The following is a 21953-nucleotide window of genomic DNA, read 5'->3' as shown; positions in this document are numbered from 1 at the left end:
ACACCAGGGGCCACACAATGCAACACAGTGGTCCAATCGCGCAAAGTGTTAGAGTAGACTGACCCTGTACCCAAATTCAAAGATCACCTGATGAACGCTGCTGCTCTCCTCACCACCTCTCTCTGCACCTGGCGCCTGTGTGCAAAACCTTTCCCACTGCAAAGAGCCTGCCATCCTACCCAATTCGATTTCTTTGTGTCATTTTACTGTTATCTCTGGATGAGCATAAGCTAACGCCAAACATATGTGAAATCATATGATACTGCTGTTTCTTCTCCTCTTTTCTACTGTTGTCTGGCTTCCGCCTATCTGGGTTAAACTTCTCTAACGGTAAAAAAGAAAAAATCTCTACATACTCGTCCCTCCAAATTTTTTCTTTTCACTGCTTCAAATGAGCCCCCAAACACCCGCAAAAAAAAAGTGTAAACCTTGCCATACGAATGTTATCTGGCGCCTCCGCCTCTGCACCATGATCCCTGATGTACCGTTATCGACCACTGTCGACACAGGCCCCTATGTGATTCCCCCCCAGGTCTCCTCATCTTCAACCTACCATCAGAGACAGGCCACACTACCTGACTTCCAAACTGTGATTGGGGAACCAGCCCCCTTCCCTCCTCCTGTACTACCCTTCTGCAACATCACCTCTAACAACTGTAACAACAGATCGTGCACTGACACACCACGCTCCCTGCACCATCTTAGATTTCCAATAACTCTGAAAGACTTGCAAATATTTCTCTAAGGTGCACTCACCAGGCTGATCCTGGGGGGTTATTCCATTAGCTGCATAGTATAGCATCCACTCCCTGGATTCGCTGACAGACCACCTCTGGGCTGACAACTCACTTGCACTAGAAACGTCCATTCTCCTGCATGGCTCCCATAGTAGATCTTCCATATAACTTCCCAATGTTGGAATCTTTCTCTAGATCTGAATGGTGTCACTGGATGCCAAGATGGCAGGGCTTGTACTCCGTCTGCCAGACACAGATGTGAACTGCCCATTCCAACCGGCAGGTGGTGCTGACTTGAGGCCCACTAATAGCCTCGTACCTGCTGCTGGACTCATCCCCTGCTGTAAGGTTCTGCTGAAACTAGTTGCTCTGAACAGGCTGCATGTTGGACTGGCCTCCTCACATTTGGAGATGAGGCCGCCTGAGATACTGTGTTGTTCTGTTGTCTGGAGGAGCTAGTGTGTACCGTGCTACTCCCCTGCTTCATCTGGCTGCCATGGGGCCTTTTCTCTCATGGATGGAGGAAGGTGGGCCTGTGATACTTCAGCCTGCTGCCGAACAACCTGATCAGAGCTCTCCAATCATCGCCGAATCTGAGGAGATGCCTCAGTACTTAGCTGCTCTGGTGGCCTGGAGCCCAGCACACTAGCTTGCTCCTGAGCTGGGGAACATTCAGTTTGTATGCCCAGGTCACCCAGTATAGGCTGCAGCTGAGCCTGATGCCAGGTCTCTCCTCGCTGGGTAGCCGCAGCAAAATTTCCAGAATCCCCTTCAAATTGCCTCCACGACCCCCCATGATAACTTCTCTGTGTTCATTCTTGGCCTGATTCCAGTGATGGCAAAAAAAATGCTTCAGTTTGGTAAAACTCTGGCAACACACCCATTTTTTTGTTTTATTTTTTATGTTTTGGCAGAATTGTGTTCTTTCTTTGCTGCAATTTTTCTCAAAATGGCAGAAAGCCACAAAAACTACATGTGAACGCACCTTTTATGTAATTTGGCTTCTTTAATTTGATACACAACTGTAGTCATTGTAATTATTTGCCGTTATCACCCCCTTGTGGAACAATAACGGAGTGACTTCACATCAAGAAACTGTGTTCATATTTTTACACCTAATACTTTCTGTAAAAAATTTATGTAGGTCAGTGGTGCAAAGCGTACCCTGTTAATCTGTCTTTTCTGTGCAGCAAATATTTGAAGTGACCAAAGTACAATTATAGATATAGTGAAACGCCTGTCTGCTAGCCTTATTTATTGTGTGTTTATAAAGGAGGGCAATTCGAGTATGGTATTTATCATGTAGACAGAAACTGGAATTGATCATCACTTATCAGGAAGACTTAAAGGGTAACTGTCATGTTTTCATTAAAAAATCACTTTTTAGCATATGTTGCTGCTGCAGTAGCATTATGCATAAAGCAATCTTTAGTTTCTTCACACACCACTTTTTTCCTTGAGTTTTTCCCTTACTTACGGCTGTTTAAACATTTACAATATGAGGACCTTCTCAAGATGTCTCCTCTGCCAGTTCTCTGAGGCCAAAACTGCTCTCCCAAACTTCCCATACACACTTGCTGTAGCCAGCAGATCCCTTCCAACCAATCAGATTGGATTACTGAGACACGCCTCCTCACTCTGAAGTCTAATGCAGGCATGCAGTGTGGAGGACTGCCCCTCTGTCCTCCTAGCCGGAGACAGATGAGCCCTAGCAACTGTCTTTTAAGTGAGCAGTGGAAAGGGACAGAGGACATTAATGAAAGCTGTTATTATAAGGTAATTACAGATCTTTTGACAATCATTGACAGACTAACTCAGATGTACATGCCTAGCTCTAATAAACTAGCAAATAAAAACAATATGACCGTTATCCTTTAATAAAAAGATTGGCAATAGGCTTTAGAATTTTGTCAATTTTAACATCTGGTACCTGGCAGACAGATGGGAACTGGTTTCCAACAGCTGGAATTTAACATATTTTGGTTCCTTTATTTCTCTTTGAAATAGGTAAGAACAGAGGGGTCTGCAGCAGATTATCCCAATATTATGGGGATTGATTGGCTGGATATCTGACTCTGTCCAGCTTTGTCCAAGCTTCAGTGGCATTTTTTTTTTCATATTTTTTGCATTAAAGTTGATCATACAATATCTTTACGAGGACATTAGTTTGTATTTTTGTTTTTTTACTTTGCATTCCTGTAGAAAGTCTTGGTTGAATTGAAATGCAGTGTAAGGCTTCATGAGCACGACCGTATTTTGCATCTGTGTCTGATCTCCATTTTTTGTGGATAGCGCACAGACACATGGATGTCCGATCTGCAAATTGTAGAACATATCCTATTCTTGTCCTTATTGGCGAGGAGAATAGTAATTTCTAGTGATGGGAGTGAGAAAAATGCGGATTGCATAGAGAAGATATCCATATTTTGTGGATGAGTGGTTTGCGTACCAAAATATGGACATGGCCATAAGACACTTACTGTTATAGTACCGCTTGTGTTAGACTACTTTCACACTGGCGTTTTGAATTCCGTTTGTGAGATCCATTTCGGGGATCTCACAAATGGTTCAAAACGGATCAGTTCAGCCCCAATGCATTCTGAATTGATAAGGATCCGTTCAGAATGCATCAGTTTGGCTCCGTTTCGCCTCCATTCCGCTCTGGATGCGGACCCCAAAATGCTGCTTGCAGCGTTTTGGTGTCCGCCTGGCTATGCGGAGCCAAACAGACTCGTCCTGACTTACAGTGTAAGTCAACGGGAGCGGATCCGTTTTCACTGACACAATATGGTGCAATTGAAAACGGATCCGTCCCCCATTGATGCGTTTTGACTTTGTTATTCATAATGCAAACGGATCCGTTCTGAACGGGACCTTTTGTTTGCATTATAGGTGCGGATCCGTCTGTGCAGATACCAGACGGATCCGCACCTAACACAGGTATGAAAGTAGCCTTAAGAGAGTCTTGGCCTATGAATTGAGACTATGAGATTAAGAAGATTCTGGCTAGTCCTACGCGCAGTGATATGGTTTTCTTTCTTTGCAGAATCCCCTATTTTGAGACTAGCGCTGTAGATGGAACAAACGTGAACAAGGCGGTGGAGACTTTGCTGGATCTGATCATGAAGCGGATGGAACGGTGTGTGGACAAGTCTTGGATACCTCAGGGGGTGGTCCGGTCCAATGGCCATAGCTCTACTGAGCAGTTAAATGAGGACAAAGACAAAGGCAAATGTGGATGCTGAGACCACCCCTTAAAATACACCCATAGTGCTGTTGGAGTTCTGTGGCATTGATTTCTGAATATACTTTTTAACGTTATTACTTCAGAACTTAGTGCGACATTCCAAAAATCCAGGAGCATTACTGCTTTATTTTCATGTAAAATGTGCTATTCATAATTGGTTTTACATAAGCATACGAGTCTGCTGCTCTCGGCCATGTATTCACCGTAGTGTTGCCGTCCAGCATTTCCTTCTAAGCAGTATTTCTGACCTCTTCCAGTATGTTTAGGCTTCCCAGCAATACCTATACCGTCCCTGTTATGCATGTGTGCACAGCTAATAATACACAAATTATATATACGATTTCTTATGTTTCAACAGGAAATTAGTGCAGAATAAAAACCAGCAAAAGTTCTCCAGGGCTGTTTCTAAGCGATGACATTGTATGTGCCATATTTGCATTTTGGGACCCTTTAGGACAGAGACAGTTCCACACTGGTCCTGGTGAGATGCTGCCACAATGTTCTAAGAGGCCAAAATAATACAAAGACTCGGTTAAAAATGGTGCACTCAGAGGATAACAGCGACAGCTATTTTACTTTTTCTTCACTACTTCTGTGGTGCTCTTGGCTGGGGGCTGTTCTCTCTTCCTAATATTATTAATTGGTGACAAGATAATATAGATATACATTGATTTTCCATTGTTGTCTATCATTGTGAACTTAGAGGCTAAGGATTACTTTATCTTTCAACTTACCAAAAGAACAATATTTGCCCCAAAATTTTGTAACATGGTTTTGATTAGTAACGCCACTTTGCCTTTGTACTACTTTTTATAGCTACAGCTTTATTTATTAATAGGGGTTGTTATCAATGCTGAATAATGAGTCGGTAATCCTGTGCTCAGATATAATGTGGCATTATAAAAATAAATTCCTATTTTTAATATCTTCCTACATCTGCAATTCAACAGAACATCCTGTACATTTTGTATAGCAAACTCACTATAATGGTAAGAAATCTTACTTCCTATATATCAGGCTGGAAGGACTGATTATAGGTGTTGTCCCGCTGATTCAAATAAGTGAAAATGGGCTCAGAATGGTATAAAATAATTCACACTCGCCTTACCGATCCCCCACTACTGCCGTTCTGATGCTTCCTGGATTCTCTTGTCTCCTTACTTCCTGGTCTGGACGCACAGGAAATAAAATGTTCAGCCAGTCAGTGATTTAGCTAAGCACTGATTTCCTGGGTGTTGAAAGGGACCAGGAATAAAGCTGAGTTCACAATCAAATAATTAACTCACCTTCTCCTCTTGATCGCGTAGCTGCCGGTCTCTTCTTACTTCTTTAATCATGAGCTGCCGGCTAAAGGACCTGTGGTGACGTCTGATCACATGCTCCAATCACATGATCCATCACCGTGTTCAAGAGGAGAAGGTGAGTTAATTTAATTATTTTTTAACCCTCAATTGACCACCTACTAAGCATTCTGTATTAAAGAATGCTATTATTTTCCCTTATAACCATGTTATAACGGAAAATAATAACATCTACACACCACCTAACCCAAACTTCAGTGAAGAAGTTTGGGTCTGGGTACCACAGTCAATTTTTTATCACGCGCGTGCAAACGCATTCCACCCGTGCGATAAAAACTGAACAACAGAACGCAATCGCAGTCAAAACTGACTGCAATTGCGTACTTACTCCCGCGGGTTTGCCGCAACGCATCTGGACCTTATCTGGATACGCTTGTGTGAACTCAGCCTAAGAGTCTATCGGGGACCGGGAAGCATCGGAACATAAGCGGTAGGTGATCAGTGATTGGAGTATCACTACTTTTGGGGGGTTATGTCATTCCGACCCTTTTTAAAAAATAAAATAAAAAAATGACTGACTGTACAACCCTTTTAAAAAAAGGAAACTTCCTTACAGTAACATATAGTTGTAAAATCCATTCCAGTGAAGTGAAGCTGTGACCTAATTTAGGGCCAAATCATTACCAATTAAACCATTCCCTGCCGTGACACACTCCTACAATGCGACTGATTTGAAGCCCCTTTTTTCATACTTGTTGGATTTGAGAAGGTTAGCAGCCACGCAGACTTAGATTTCTCCACCGGCTTAGTTCCCAGCATTGAAATATGCTTCTTTTTGTATAACTTTAAATCTCTTATTCCACTGTTTAGAAGCAGATGTGAATTGTAAAAAAAATGGGACTAATAATGGCATGAGTTTTTTTTTTGTGTATCTAAAGCTTCTAAATACACCCATTATATTTCTGCAAAGGGTGCAAGAAGGTGAGAGGATTTGCACTGTACATATACAGACATTATACATACACATAACACTAGTTTTCTCACTTATTTATTCATCTGTAGATTGTAAGGCTTAGTATTTGGGTAGAATTCCCTCTCCAGAAGTAGTGACCGCACCATGCCGGTTTTTACCTGTCACTTACATTGATGCAGGGTAGCACTGTACATTAGCATTATACCTCAATATTGGAAAGTAACTGCTAAAGCCATGATATTTTCTTCCCAGCAGACAGCATACTTCGTGTTAGTGATCCCTTACCAGTAAACAGACTAGATCTTCTCCCTCTGAGCTTCCTGCTAAATGTAGTCCGTCCACTGCAGACATACAGGATAACATTGATGAGTGCCTTTTCCGAGCAGTCACGCAGTAGTGTGAGTGTTCCCGGGTACTGCCGTGCCAAATACATTTTACTGTTCGTCTTCAGCTACTTTTTCAAGTGTTGTCTTTGTACTTGTATTGCACAGAAGAAATGTCATATTAGGCCAGGCCATTTGCTGTCTTGGTTACAAAATGAAGAATATTTTTCTTTTTTTATATTGGTCTGAAATAAGATTTAAAGTGAGATTTAATACATATACTTAAATGGCATAGTGTTGACGAGGAGATGATGTATATTGTTTGTATCCAGATGTTTTACAAAACAATGAAATATATTAAAATCTATTATCAAATAAAGATGTCTCATTAATTTTGTTATGGTATCATTGATCTGGCGAATGATCTTCTCCAGAAAATATATTGTGTGGTAGATGGATGGACAGAAATCAAGGCGACATAGTTGCCAACATTTGAAAATATATTTGATGGACGCTTTGGCATTGTCAGGGTGAGGCTTATCAGATGTGGCTTGTAATGGGGTGGGTTTTGTAAGAATATGCAAGTTTTTTACCTGCATATTCCCTGTATACTCCCCTTAGTATAACTACCTTAGATGAAGGCAATATAGAGGGATGGGATTGCCCATAATGGTGCTTTAAGATGCCATTTTTAGTCAGTTACAATTTTACAATCCAGACCCCAATGAACAACCCAAAATTTAGACCCCAAGAAACTTTGAATTTTTCTTTCCTGTCCCTGCTTTTCTTCTGCAGCTCTAAGGCCCCTTTCACACAAGCAAGTTTTCCGCACGGGTGCGATGCGTGACGTGAACGTGTAGCACCCACACTGAATCCTGACCCATTCATTTCAGTGGGTCTGTGTACATGAGCCTTGTTTTTCACGCATCAGTTCTGCGTTGCGTGAAATTCGCAGCATGTTCTATATTCTGCGTTTTCACGCAGCCCTGGCTCCATGGAAATGAATGGGGCTGCGTGAATAACACATTGCATCTGCGGGTGCGATGCGTTTTTCACTGATGGTTGCTAAGAGATGTTGTTTGTAAACCTTCAGTTTTATATCACGTGCATTAAAAACGCATCAAACCGCATTGCACCCGCGCAATCCGGACCTAATCACTAAACGCATCCGGACCTAATCCGTCACGATCATGTGAAAGAGGCCTAATTATTCTTTGGCTCTGGGTGCTGTCCCTTACCAGCATCAATATGTCGTGTCCAACAGCACCAGGGGCCAAGGTAGAGAAAGAACAGACGAGAGGGGAGAACAAGTAGCAAGGATCCAGACCTGGGTGCACGGGGAGTTCCTGAACCAGAGACAGGCACTGACATGGATTTCATGCAGACAAGATAGCAACACCTACAGTACAGACCAAAAGTTTGGACACACCTTCTCATTCAAAGAGTTTTCTTTATTTTCATGACTATAAAAATTGTAGATTCACACTGAAGGCATCAAAACTATGAATTAACACGTGGAATTATATACATAACAAAAAAGTGTGAAACAACTGAAAATGTCATATTCTAGGTTCTTCAAAGTAGCCACCTTTTGCTTTGATTATGGCTTTGCACACTCTTGGCATTCTCTTGATGAGCTTCAAGAGGTAGTCACCTGAAATGGTCTTCCAACAGTCTTGAAGGAGTTCCCAGAGATACTTAGCACTTGTTGGCTCTTTTGCCTTCACTCTGCGGTCCAGCTCACCCCAAACAATCTCGATTGGGTTCAGGTCCGGTGACTGTGGAGGCCAGGTCATCTGGCGCAGCACCCCATCACTCTCCTTCATGGTCAAATAGCCCTTACACAGCCTGGAGGTGTGTTTGGGGTCATTGTCAACAGTGTCACCAGCAAAGCACCCCAACACCATCACACCTCCTCCTCCATGCTTCGCAGTGGGAGCCAGGCATGTAGAGTCCATCCGTTCACCTTTTCTGCGTCGCACAAAGACACGGTGGTTGAAACCAAAGATCTCAGATTTGGACTCGTCAGACCAAAGCACAGATTTCCACTGGTCTAATGTCCATTCCTTGTGTTCTTTAGCCCAAACAAGTCTCTTCTGCTTGTTGCCTGTCCTTAGCAGTGGTTTCCTAGCAGATATTCTACCATGAAGGCCTGATTCACACCGTCTCCTCTTAACATTTGTTCTAGAGATGTGTCTGCTGCTAGAACTCTGTGTGGCATTGACCTGGTCTCTAATCTGAGCTGCTGTTAACCTGCGATTTCTGAGGCTGGTGACTCGGATGAACTTATTCTCCGCAGCAGAGGTGACTCTTGGTCTTCCTTTCCTGGGGCGGTCCGCATGTGAGACAGTTTCTTTGTAGCGCTTGATGGTTTTTGTGACTGCACTTGGTGACACTTTCAAAGATTTCCCAAATTTTCGGACTGACTGACCTTCATTTCTTAACGTAATGATGGTCATTCGTTTTTCTTTACTTTGCTGCTTTTTTCTTGCCATAATACAGATTCTTACAGTCTATTCAGTAGGACTATCAGCTGTGTATCCACCTGAGTTCTCCTCAACGCAACTGATGGTCCCAACCCCATTTATAAGGCAAGAAATCCCACTTATTAAATCTGACAGGGCACACCTGTGAAGTGAAAACCATTTCATACAAACCAAAAAGACAGGGTGGCATTAGCAGGAGGTGCTCAAACCCACATGCAGTCGTGCATATATACAGCGGGGCAAATCGTGCACTTGTGGCCCGTTGCTAATGGCGATCCCCAGCAAAATGCATACGGTGGAGGATGCCCGCGGCGAACCACAAGTACCACAATAGACATCTCACACAAGGTAACAAGTGCGGATGTCATAATCAATATAACAAAACAATAACAAATACCAAATAACAAATGTTCTACGGTGTAGAACATGTCTAAGCCCGGGCACCACGTCAAGGTTTCTCAAGTAGCCCGGGACCTAACACTCTCCTACCTGAGCCGTATGGGCAATATCAGGAGCCAGTGGGCAAATTACAGGAGCATGAGGCCGACTCACAAACAGCTCACCAGTTACCTCCAGCATGTAACCATGCTTGCAATGGGAGGAGGGAGGAGTCTGCAAGTCCCACTCAAGACTGACTGATGTGGCCCAGGCCTCACAGGTGCACCTAAATGTGGCCTGTAGATGGAAAACAGGCACATTTAAATTGGAGTTTATACACCTCCAGGAATCTATATATACAAACCAAAAAGACAGGGTGGCATTAGCAGGAGGTGCTCAAACCCACATGCAGTCGTGCATATATACAGGGGAGCAAATCCTGCACTTGTGGCCCGTTGCTAATGGCGATCCCCAGCAAAATGCATACGGTGGAGAATGCCCGCGTCGAACCACAAGTACCACAATAGACATCTCACACAAGGTAACAAGTGCGGATGTCATAATCAATATAACAAAACAATAACAAATCCAGGTGCACTCTGCAGTCTCACTAAACCCTCAAACTGATTTTAAAATTGAGAGATTAGTCAACATGTCCTACGGTGTAGAACCTGTCTAAGCCCATGTGCGTTTGGTAGTTGAAGGGATCTGTGTTGGTCCCATGTTCATATGTGCCGCATTGCTGAGAAAAATTGTTTTAATATATGCAAATAAACCTCTATGAGCTACGGGGGTGTTGCCGTTACACCTGGAGGCTCAGCGCTCTCTCTGCAACCGCTGCACCCTCTGCACTGTGACAGGACCAGGCGGTGTAAACGTCATTATACTTGGCCCTATGAAAGTGGAGAGGATGTGACAGTTGCAGAGAGAGCGAGCCTCTAGGTGTAATGACAACGCCCCTGTTGCTCCTAGAGCCTCGTTTGCATATATCAAACATTATTTTTCTCAGTAATGCAAGCACATATGAACATGGGACCAACACAGATGCCTTCAGCTGCCAAGAGAACATGTAACAGGTCAGCCAGTGTCATAGGTACAAATCAAATGACAGAAGCCCTTTTAAAAACTATGCATTCCTCCTCCACAATCATCTCTGCAATGCCCTTCAATATTGTTTGTGTCCAAATAATGCACTTACGGTATACCCTCTTCTTTGCATGTCATCCTCTTTTCACTTATGGCTCAATTACACATCGGTGATTGTGAGCCAAAACCAGGTGCGGCTCTAAGCACAGAACAGGAGCAGATCTTTCCCTTATACCTTATGTCTGTGGAGGCTCCAATCCCGGTTTTGGCTCACAATCACTGACCAAACACTGACGTGTTAATGAGGCTTTAGGCCCCTTTCACACGGGTGAGTTTTCCGTGCGGGTGCAATGTATGAGGTGAACGCATTGCACCCGCACTGAATCCAGACCCATTCATTTCTATGGGGCTGTGCACATGAGCGGTGATTTTCACGCATCACTTGTGTGTTGCGTGAAAATTGCAGCAAGCTCTATTTTGTGCGGATGCGGTGCGATTTTCACGCACGGTTGATAGGAGACTATCGGGGTGGAGACCCGATCATTATTATTTTCCCTTATAACATGGTTATAAGGGGAAATAATAGCATTCTGAATACAGAATGCATAGTACAATAGCGCTGGAGGGGTTGAAAAATAAATAAAAAAAATGTAACTCACCTTAATCCACTTGTTTGCGCAGCCCGGCTTCTCTTCTGTCTTCTTTCTTCAGGACCTGGGTAAAGGACCTGTGATGACGTCACTATGCTCATCACATGGCCCGTCACATGATCCATCACCATGGTAAAAAAGATCATGTGATGGACCATGTGATGAGCGCAGTGACGTCACCACAGGTCCTTTACCCAGGTTCTGAAGAAAGAATACAGAAGAGATGCCGGGCTGCACGAACAAGTAGATTAGGGCTGTTTCACACGAGCGGATGCCGTGCGTGACATCCGCTCTATGAATGACAGCCAAGACCCGATGCAGACTGCAGAAGCACGGAGCATTAACATGACTGATAATGCTCCGTGCCTCTCTGTGATCTCTTTACTACGAAATCACAGTGACAACTTTACTACAAAATCACAATGAGATAAAGAGGTCACAGGGAGGCATGGAGCGTTATCAGTGATGTTAATGCTCCGTGCCTCTGCAGTCTGCATCGGGTCTTGGCTGTCATTCACGGAGCGGATGTCACGCACGGCATCCGCTCGTGTGAAACAGCCCTAAGGTGAGTTAAATTATTATTTTTTTAACCCCTCCAGCCCTATTGTACTATGGATTCTGTTAAGAATGCTATTATTTTCCCTTATAACCATGTTATAACTATAAGGGGAAATAATACAATCTACAGAACACCTACAGTACCAAACATGCCGATTTTTCTCATGCGCGTGAAAAACGCATTACAATGTTTTGCACTTGCACGGAAAAATCGCGCATCTTCCCGCACAGCATCAGCATCTTATCCGGGCAAAAAACATGACGCCTGTGTGAATGAGGCTTTAGTGCATAGAGCTCCTCGTCAGGAGTTGCAGCTACCATTGCAATCTTGATGTGCTTGTGCAGTGTGTTCTCTGTCTCTGGTGTCCGGAATTGCAAGAGCAAGCATGTGCGGCAGGGCTCTTTAGGGCTCAAACGTATTTTTTTTCTGTGTCCATTCAGTTTTTTTTGGGGGGGGGGGGGGGGTTTGCGGCCCGTATGCGGAATCGTTCACTTCAATGGGTCCTAAAAAATAAATAAATAAAAGACTCAATGTGCATTCTGTTTCCATATGTCCGCATGGCCATTCTGCATGTCCAACATGTCCTATTCTTGTCCATTTTGGACATGGATAGGCGTTGTTAAAATGGATTTGCAAAAAAACTGATTCAATAAAGATGTCACACGGACGTCATCCGTATTTTTGTGGATCCGTGTTTTGCAGACCGCAAAATACATATGGTCGTGTGCATGAGCCCTTAGTAAGACCTCTTGCACATAAATATGCCGTGTTTTGCAGTTCGCAAATTGTGGATCTGCAAAACACGGATGCCGCCTGTGTGCCTTCCGCAATTTGTGGAACAGAACAGACGGCCCATTATAGAAATGCCTATTCTTGCCTGCAAAATGGACAAGAATAGGACATGATCTATAATTTTTGTGGACCACGGAACACTGAGTGCTGTCCGCATCTTTTGTGGCCCCATTGAAGTGAATGGGCCCTCACCTGAGCCACAAAAACTGCAGCTCAGATGCGAAACCAAACCATGGTCGTGTGCATGAGGCCTAATACTGCTGAGAAAGGGAGCACTCCAGGGCTATATCAGTGGAGTTTCCAAATTTAGCTTTGTAGTATGACACCTGTTAGCGCCAGTGCCAAGTGCACTCTATCTGCTATCAGTATACACCACATCTGTGCACTGAAGTGCAGTACAAATACAGGTCCTTCTCAAAAAATTAGCATATTGTGATAAAGTTCATTATTTTCGGTAATGTACTGATAAACATTAGACTTTCATATATTTTAGATTCATTACACACCAACTGAAGTAGTTCAAGCCTTTTATTGTTTTAATATTGATGATTTTGGCATACAGCTCATGAAAACCCCAAATTCCTATCTCAAAAAATTAGCATATCATGAAAAGATTCTCTAAACGAGCTATTAACCTAATCATCTGAATCAACTAATTAACTCTAAACACCTGCAAAAGATTCCTGAGGCTTTTAAAAACTCCCAGCCTGGTTCATTACTCAAAACCGCAATCATGGGTAAGACTGCCGACCTGATTGCTGTCCAGAAGGCCATCATTGACACCCTCAAGCAAGAGGGTAAGACACAGAAAGAAATTTCTGAACGAATAAGCTGTTCCCAGAGTGCTGTATCAAGGCACCTCAGTGGGAAGTCTGTGGGAAGGAAAAAGTGTGGCAGAAAACGCTGCACAACGAGAAGAGGTGACCGGACCCTGAGGAAGATTGTGGAGAAGGACCGATTCCAGACCTTGGGGGACCTGCGGAAGCAGTGGACTGAGTCTGGAGTAGAAACATCCAGAGCCACCGTGTACAGGCGTGTGCAGGAAATGGGCTACAGGTGCCGCATTCCCCAGAAACAGCGGCAGAAGCACCTGACCTGGGCTATAGAGAAGCAGCACTGGACTGTTGCTCAGTGGTCCAAAGTACTTTTTTCGGATGAAAGCAAATTTTGCATTTGGAAATCAAGGTGCCAGAGTCTGGAGGAAGACTGGGGAGAGGGAAATGCCAAAATGCCTGAAGTCCAGTGTCAAGTACCCACAGTCAGTGATGGTCTGGGGTGCCATGTCAGCTGCTGGTGTTGGTCCGCTGTGTTTTATCAAGGGCAGGGTCAATGCAGCTAGCTATCAGGAGATTTTGGAGCACTTCATGCTTCCATCTGCTGAAAAGCTTTATGGAGATGAAGATTTCATTTTTCAGCACGACCTGGCACCTGCTCACAGTGCCAAAACCACTGGTAAATGGTTTACTGACCATGGTATTACTGTGCTCAATTGGCCTGCCAACTCTCCTGACCTGAACCCCATAGAGAATCTGTGGGATATTGGGAAGAGAAAGTTGAGAGACGCAAGACCCAACACTCTGGATGAGCTTAAGGCCGCTATCAAAGCATCCTGGGCCTCCATAACACCTCAGCAGTGCCACAGGCTGATTGCCTCCATGCCACGCCGCATTGAAGCAGTCATTTCTGCAAAAGGATTCCCGACCAAGTATTGAGTGCAGAACTGAACATAATTATTTGAAGGTTGACCTTTTTTGTATTAAAAACACTTTTCTTTTATTGGTCAGATGAAATATGCTAATTTTTTGAAATAGGAAATTTGGGTTTTCATGAGCTGTATGCCAAAATCATCAATATTAAAACAATAAAAGGCTTGAACTACTTCAGTTGGTGTGTAATGAATCTAAAATATATGAAAGTCTAATGTTTATCAGTACATTACAGAAAATAATGAACTTTATCACAATATGCTAATTTTTTGAGAAGGACCTGTATATCAGTTGTGTCCGCCTCCCGGTCTAAAATAGCTGGCCAGGTACGACAATTATATGTGAAGGTAGCTATAGACCAGAGAGTGTCCTCAGCATAGATGTGCTTCTGAAAGCCATGGGACTCGGAGCTGTCCCAGTCTGAAAGTATAGATCAGGTTGGCCAGCCCTGGTATAGATGGAGAACAGAAGGAGTTCTAAGAGCCTTGAGGGACGTTAGCACAGAGAGGCGAGGAGGTGCTATGTGAGTGGGAGACACTGAGTGTTCAGTTGGTGAGGTATGAACTCTGTGTAGCTGTATATTCTAAGGGTCCATTCACACATCCATAAGTGTTTTGCGGATCCGCAAAACACTGACACCTGCAATGTGCGAGCCGCAATTTGCGGACCGCACATCACAGACACTATAATAGAAAATGCCTTTCTGGTCCGCAATTGCGGATCCCGGAAATGCGGATTCACATCCGTTCCAGCCCCATTGATAGTGAATGAGTCTGCAAATTGCGGAACGAATGCGGACCCAAAATTACAAACGTGTGAATGGACTCTTATGGTTATGTAGTCCGTTCCTGCAGCTAGCAGCCACTGCGCAATATTCAGCGAGTCACAGTCACATTCTACGGAGCATCTTCTGTTATCAAATTCACTATTTATTGTGACAGAACTGTGAATGGAGTGAGTTCCTAAATGCATCAGTGCTTCTCAAGCAATCTTCACCTCATAACCCAGCAGTTCGGAGGTCTCAGGAAGACATTTTGACCCCTACAGCAGACTGTAATCAGGGTTTGTATCTGAAGGATCCAGAATATCATTGGCAGCCATGTATTTCAATGGGTTTGGGCATGGTACCCTACATTAAGAGGGTGTTGTCTGTATGTGGTGCATACTCATAATTACACCGTTTGTTAGGCTGAAAAAAAGCCATCCGTCCGTCCAGTTCAGCCTGTTATCCTGCAAGCTGATCCAAAGAAAGGCAAAAACCGCTGTGAGGTAGAAGCCAATTATACTCCTTTTGGGAAAACATTCCTTCCCGACTCCAATCAGGCAACCAGAATAAGGGCTCATGCACGACGCCGTCGCCGTGTTTTGCTGAAGAACCACAAAACATGGATCCCGGCCGAGTGCTGGCCGCTTTGGTTTGTTTTTTTCTCCTGGAGAAATGTCCTATCCTTGTCCACCAAACGGACCTGAATAAGACGTTCTATTGATGCGGACAGCACATGGGTGTGTTGTCTGCATCTGTTGCGGCCCCTGCAAAAAACACAGATCGGGTGGAGACCAAAACTACGGCCGTGTGTATAAGCCAACACCAGCAGGCGCCATTGGAGAACATATATTGGACCATATTGTATATATTGTGAGCTAAAGTACCCAGCATGGAATAGTGCTGATCACAGTGCAGCATGCACCACAGTACTGCGGACAGAAATGCACTGCTATCTTTTCCCCTAACAAATACTGGGTAAAGCAGGACTATATAGCTTTTCATACAGGTTCCCCCTGTAATCTATTGTGATTGCACATTTTGCAAAGTATTTCTATCTCCATGAATGCTCCTACCATCACTACTTGTAATACTAATAACACAATATATCCTGACGTAATTACACGTTTTCATCGCAGTAAACTGCCATATTTCATAACCCGCATAGTGGCTTCAGTAATGAGATTTGACACTTTCCATTAGCGCCGCCAGGTGTCGCTGTAGTGGAAGGCTGCCTGCTAGCTTCCTACTAGACGCTCTGGCCTTAGAGGAAAGCTGCGTCTCTCTGACGTCACTTCCTTTCGCTGTTCGTGCTGCTCCAGGGCGCACGGCCTCTGGACTGAGCCGTCAATATGCGTATCGAGAAGTGTTATTTCTGCTCGGCGCCCATCTACCCGGGGCACGGGATGATGTTTGTGAGGAACGACTGCAAGGTGAGCGGTGCTGGTTCCGCCCGGTCCAGTGACCATGAGTTACGGGCACCTCCTCGGTGTATGTGATGCTGTAGTAGCGCATGTGGAACGGACTTCCTGTGTCTGGTACTGGTCCCTTGACTCAGGGCTGTGCGCCTGGCGTGGGAAACGGAATGGCGGTCTGCCTCAGGCAGGAGAGATACTTGTCTGCAGTAAATCATGAATGACTAATATAATATTTTTTTATTTTATAGGCTTTCAGGTTCTGCCGCTCAAAATGTCACAAGAACTTCAAGAAGAAGCGTAATCCCAGAAAGATCAGGTGGACCAAAGCCTTCAGGAAGGGGGCTGGTAAAGAGCTGACTGTGGTAAGGACTGGATGTCTTGTGACTTGTCATGGCAGAGTTGCAGCAACTTGTTGGTTGCAGTATGAGCCCATTCACTCGTCCTTGGCTGTAAGATAAATAGCCCCAGCCTTGTAGTGCGTATATTTCACACACACTACATGTGTTAGGCTACTTTCACACTGGCAGCAGCAGGGTCCGACAGTCTTTTCCGGCGGGGAACAGCCTGCCGAATCAGTGCTAATGCTAGCCCGCTGGAGGTCCGCCCCGGCCCTATTCACTATAATGGGGGCGGGGCGGAGGTCCGGCCACGGCAAGCATGCCGAGAAGCGGCCGGCAGAGAACTACAGCATGCTGCGGTTTTTGTCCGGCCGCCTCTCTGCTTGTTTGCCGTGCTGCGGCATGGATCTCCTCCCGCGGCATGGTGGGCTAGCGTTAGCACTGGTCAGGCAGGCTGTTCCGCCGCCGTAAAAGTCTGCCATGCCCTGCTGCTGCCAGTGTGAAAGTAGTCTTTTTCACTGCTTGAGCCCTTTTGCCATCTGCCATAAATGTCTCAAATGGGGGTCCCACCAGAATGGGAGTCTCAGGTCCCCAGTGAATGGAGAGGTGGTCATGTGTGCCATTATATAAAGATAATCTGCAATAATTCACTATATGGAGATAAAGCCACACTGATTTTTTTGCTGAGAAAAGTCAGAGCATTAGGGCTCATGCACACGGATGTGTGCTGCCCATATCATGCATTGGGCACTGCAAATTGCTCTCCCCAATGCATGGGCACTGTCTGTGTGACTGGTGTAGACAGATGCAGTCCTATTGACATATTACTTATCACATGAGATCATGTTGTGCAGGGTAGCTATATAACGTATACGGCATATTACTCATCACATGAGATCATGTTGTGCAGGGTGGGTATATAACGTATACGGCATATTACTCATCACATGAGATCATGTTGTGCAGGGTGGGTATATAACGTATACAGCATATTGCTCATCACATGAGATCATGTTGTGCAGGGTGGGTATATAACGTATACGGCATATTACTCATCACATGAGATCATGTTGTGCAGGGTGGGTATATAACGTATACAGCATATTGCTCATCACATGAGATCATGTTGTGCAGGGTGGGTATATAACGTATACGGCATATTACTCATCACATGAGATCATGTTGTGCAGGGTGGGTATATAACGTATACGGCATATTACTCATCACATGAGATCATGTTGTGCAGGGTAGCTATATAACGTATACGGCATATTACTCATCACATGAGATCATGTTGTGCAGGGTAGCTATATAACGTATACGGCATATTACTCATCGCATGAGATCATGTTGTGCAGGGTAGGTATGTAGAGTTTGCCACATATTATTACTAATCACTTCATATCATTTTGTGCAGGACAATTCATTTGAATTTGAAAAGAGAAGAAATGAACCAGTTAAATACCAGAGGGAGTTGTGGAGCAAGACTGGTAACTTTTTTTTTTTTTTTTTTTTGCTTCAAAATACTTATTAATGTACACTTTACTTATGGGCTATTTTATTGTTTTATGGAATAAGGCAGATACATTTCCTCTATTCTGCTAAAACAGTATTGATACATATGTTAGGGCCATCTACCTTCTGCTGGTGAAATGACATGAGCAAAGTAAGGGCCCATTAACTTGGTTGGATGCACAAGGCAATGATCGGGAAGAAACCGTTCCCAGTCATTGCCCCGCTCATACAGCTGCTTTCACCTGCAGCAATCGCCTCCTCTGTTTGGGGAATAAGCATTCGCAGTTGGGACTGCTCGCCCACATACAGATTGTTGGTAGCACATTCCTGTTTACACACGGTGTGCTGCTGAGAGACCAGGATTTTGGTGCCTCATGAAATGTGTACACCTGATGAAGGCGCGTTTGCTTGTTTGGCGGTTTATCAGCAGCACATCTACACAGGACCAGCCATCGGGAACAAATGCTTGTACAAACTTTCATCCCTGATAATTGTCCCGAGGCTTTTCCCGTTTAATGGTTATTACACTTAGCTTTTTTGTTTTCCAAAGTCTGATCTTCCCTCCACCCAGTCACATTCTTGTCAATATAGTATAGTGTGAATATCACTGTGCATCAGTGCTTAGAGTCAAGTTTAGTCCCGTTAGTTTGAGTATTGCATTTTTTAAAAATATTTATTAAACTCCTTCTTTCAGTTGAGGCTATGAAGAGAGTAGAAGAGATCAAGCAGAAGCGACAGGCTCGATTTATCATGAACAGGTAAGACAGTAGCTGCTCACGGTTGGCTTCTCAGTCTGTAAGGATCTCTGCTAAGTAAGGTTTAACACATGCTCTCTTGTAGACTAAAGAAAGGCAAAGAGTTGGAGAAAGCTCAGGATATCAAAGAAGTCAAGCAGAACATACATCTTATCCGGGCTCCACATGCTGGTAAGTCATTTAGGCTATAGGAGGATTTTCACCCTTCTTAATTTGTCATTTTTGCAGTTTTTATTATCTGAGGACCTTAAAGATAGCCTGTCCCAAATCACTATTTTTGAGGCAACTGTTATGTAATATTTGACTTTATGTATTAGCAGTTGCCAGGTGTACATTTCCTGGTTTTATTGGGTTGTGTTCAGATCACATTTGTTGTCTCAGCTTAGCGGGTGCACCTGGAAAAGCTCCTGACGTACACACTAAGCATGCCATTGGGTTCCATCAGCCTTTTCATTTAGATCTGCATTGGGCCAGTTCCAGGGTATCTGCGCATTTTGTGGATTACATGCGTTTTTTCCTGCAGAAATATCTCATCATAATACAGAACAAGCAAAGTGAATGAGATTTTCTAAAGCTCATGTACACTGCTTATTTCTGTGTGGAAATTGACCTGCCTGTATGGATTTATAAATCCACAGCATGTCACTTGTTTGTGCAATTTTTTAAAATGTATTTATCATTTTTGTGCATGGCAAAGGGTGAAATCTGCTGCAAATGTATTGCGTGTGTTTTTTGCTGCGTAAATGCACAGAAATCCGCCCAAAAATCCATGCAGAATTTGTCAACCTGCACTCGAGTGCAGGTACCTTAAGTCGGCATACCACCAAATAAAAAAAGGCAGGCATGTACAAATCGAAATGGCGACCGGACGTTTCGGCCTCTCAGGGCCATCTTCAGCGGAAGAAGGCCCTGACAGGCCGAAACGTCCGGCCGCTATTTCGATTTGTACATGCCTGCCTTATATACCCTGTAATTGCACTGGATCATGATGATATAAGATTAAAATATAACGGCAAAGAAAAATACTGTGTGCTGCAATTTTCTACTACAACATATGTAGAGACCTGTAATGTGTTGTAAACACGGTTTTCGCTGTGGTGACTCTCTTTTGACAGTTGTTGCACTGCCAAAGATCACTGTATAGCATCGCAGCCTCTAAACACTGTGAAACTGAACGGGGTCACAGCACGATTTGCAATCCCAGAATCGACAAAAATCCAACAGTGTTGCAGGGCACGTTGCAGAACTTTTAGGGTTCCCAAACACACTTATGCGCTAGAAATCAAATAACTTTGCTGCCACTACTCTTCGTATTGAATCGGGGCGAAGAGACCCTGGCTAGCTATTCCTAAAGGGAAGGAACGGTTATTCGCAAACTAGGCAATAAATCAACAAGGTATAAAAATGAGACAATGCGGTAGTATGTCTCTTCTGAGGACAGAGCTCTTAGCGTAGACCAAATAATCAGGTAACAAGGGCAAAACTGAAACGATTATATCGTTAGTGTTATTATAAAAGCTATACACAGATACATTAAAACTGACGGATAAATATACCTGCCAGTCGAACAGATTGGTTGGATAGAAATAAGTAAGAGATGGAAATGTTCAGAATTACCGTGGTAGTGTCCAGTGAACGATAGCCTTTGCAAGGTATAATCCAAGATGGCGGGCGGCCGTGGTGTTATTCGGCTTCAGATGGTAGATGAAGGACCCCCAGACCTGAGTGGGTCATTGTGTTTTTACCCACTCTGTAGCTGGGAGTGGCTATGGCACGCACAAGTCCAGCCTTCGGTAATTGGAACAGGGGGGCAGCTCTTGCCCCAGAGAGAGAGAATCTGTCATTCTTTCTTTTAGTTTCTCACCAGGCTTAGGGGTGTTAAGACTCCTGCTGTCCTGGGACCGCTCAGACTAGCGAGAGGGCACTTTTTACGGGGTTTTGTCGAGATAATATCAGATTAATGGATACTTAACTTAGCAGGGGGTGCTCCTAGGGCCAGGAAGAATCTTTTGGCAAGGACTTGCTAATTTTACCTCTGCTCTGTGAGCTATAGCTGGAAAGGTGAATTAACTTCTGGGTTGAGAAAGTTTTAACTCTTTGTGTGAATGAGAGGGCTCTTGTGATTCTGTAATTTTAAAACAGGATGCATTCGCGGTTTCTTCGGTAATCTGTATTGTCGAGATCTCGAAGCATCACAGAAGGGCTCTCCCTACTTGTGTGTAACAAGAGAATTGTCAGTCAACGTGGGCTGAGGAAAGCTAGCTCAGAACCCTCCCCCATGACTCCTGTTCCTTGACCTTTTTTTGTAGCCTATTATGTATTTTTAATTTGTAATATTTTATTTTCCAGGAAAAGCAAAAAAGTTGGAAGACAAAATGGTTCAGAAGTTACAAGAGGATGTGGATATGGAAGAGGTCTCATAGAATTGTATACACTCATCATCTTGACCTTGTTTCAGTGTATGCTTCAATATAGAAACCTTTATACAGCACTTTGGACTGTTGCACAAGTTTCACATCTGAAGCCAGAGATCAAGGAGCAAGACCGTTTTAGTACAGTCAGTCTGAAAAATAAATTTTTAGTTCCTCATGAAGTCTTTTTTTTTTTTATGTAATCTAATTAGAAACCTTTTTCCTAATGGAAAATTTTCTTTGACCGTGTTTGTCAGATGTTATAAAGCTTTTTGTTGCCTTTTAGTTGGAGTTTTTATGTTGGTTAGGTTGTATGTGTTTTGGCAATTGCAAATCGCATAGAACATGCATACAGTGCAATTTTCCGGCCGAACAGGGTCTGAGGGGGTAATACATGACACAGATGTGACGAATGCCAAATAAAGATTCTCTGGGTCCTCCCTTCATTCCCTTTTGCATAGGCTGTACATCAGGGCAGTTACTGGGAATAAACATCTGCATGAACTCGTTCCTGT

General features: G+C 43.9%; 2 protein-coding genes across 5 annotated transcripts in view; both read left to right on the top strand.

The window, feature by feature from the left end:
* Positions 1 to 5381, top strand: part of RAB27A (RAB27A, member RAS oncogene family) — an 81981-nt gene extending 76600 nt beyond the window's left edge. For 3 of the 4 annotated variants that reach the window (XM_044279670.1, XM_044279672.1, XM_044279671.1), the window contains exon 6: positions 3784 to 5381. In XM_044279670.1, coding sequence (XP_044135605.1) covers positions 3784 to 3982 — 199 coding nt within the window. In that variant the 3' untranslated portion in view covers positions 3983 to 5381. The remainder of the gene's footprint in view (positions 1 to 3783) is intronic. The other variant, XM_044279673.1, reaches the window with a different exon arrangement.
* Positions 5382 to 16274: 10893 nt separating this feature from the next.
* RSL24D1 (ribosomal L24 domain containing 1) lies at positions 16275 to 21616 on the top strand. Its single transcript, XM_044283280.1, has 6 exons — positions 16275 to 16434; positions 16668 to 16781; positions 18175 to 18247; positions 18967 to 19030; positions 19113 to 19198; positions 21377 to 21616. The coding sequence occupies exons 1-6, from the start codon at positions 16354 to 16356 to the stop codon at positions 21448 to 21450; spliced, it is 492 nt and encodes a 163-aa protein (XP_044139215.1). The 5' UTR covers positions 16275 to 16353; the 3' UTR covers positions 21451 to 21616.
* Positions 21617 to 21953: the final 337 nt, after the last annotated feature.

This window comes from Bufo gargarizans, chromosome 2, assembly GCF_014858855.1.
Source record: "Bufo gargarizans isolate SCDJY-AF-19 chromosome 2, ASM1485885v1, whole genome shotgun sequence".
In the NCBI taxonomy this organism is placed as follows: Eukaryota; Metazoa; Chordata; class Amphibia; order Anura; family Bufonidae; genus Bufo; species Bufo gargarizans.
Note: the sequence above shows the minus strand (reverse complement) of the source record. Positions and strands in the feature narration are given on the sequence as shown.

What these genes read in the sequence shown, in the direction of transcription:
- RSL24D1 (XM_044283280.1), top strand. Translation starts at nt 16,354, where the DNA reads ATGCGTATCGAGAAGTGTTATTTCTGCTCGGCGCCCATCTACCCGGGG. An exon ending in CTGGTAAAGAGCTGACTGTG is followed by an intron (nt 16,782 to 18,174) that starts GTAAGGACTGGA and finishes CATTTTGTGCAG; the next exon opens with GACAATTCATTTGAATTTGA. An exon ending in GCTCGATTTATCATGAACAG is followed by an intron (nt 19,031 to 19,112) that starts GTAAGACAGTAG and finishes GCTCTCTTGTAG; the next exon opens with ACTAAAGAAAGGCAAAGAGT.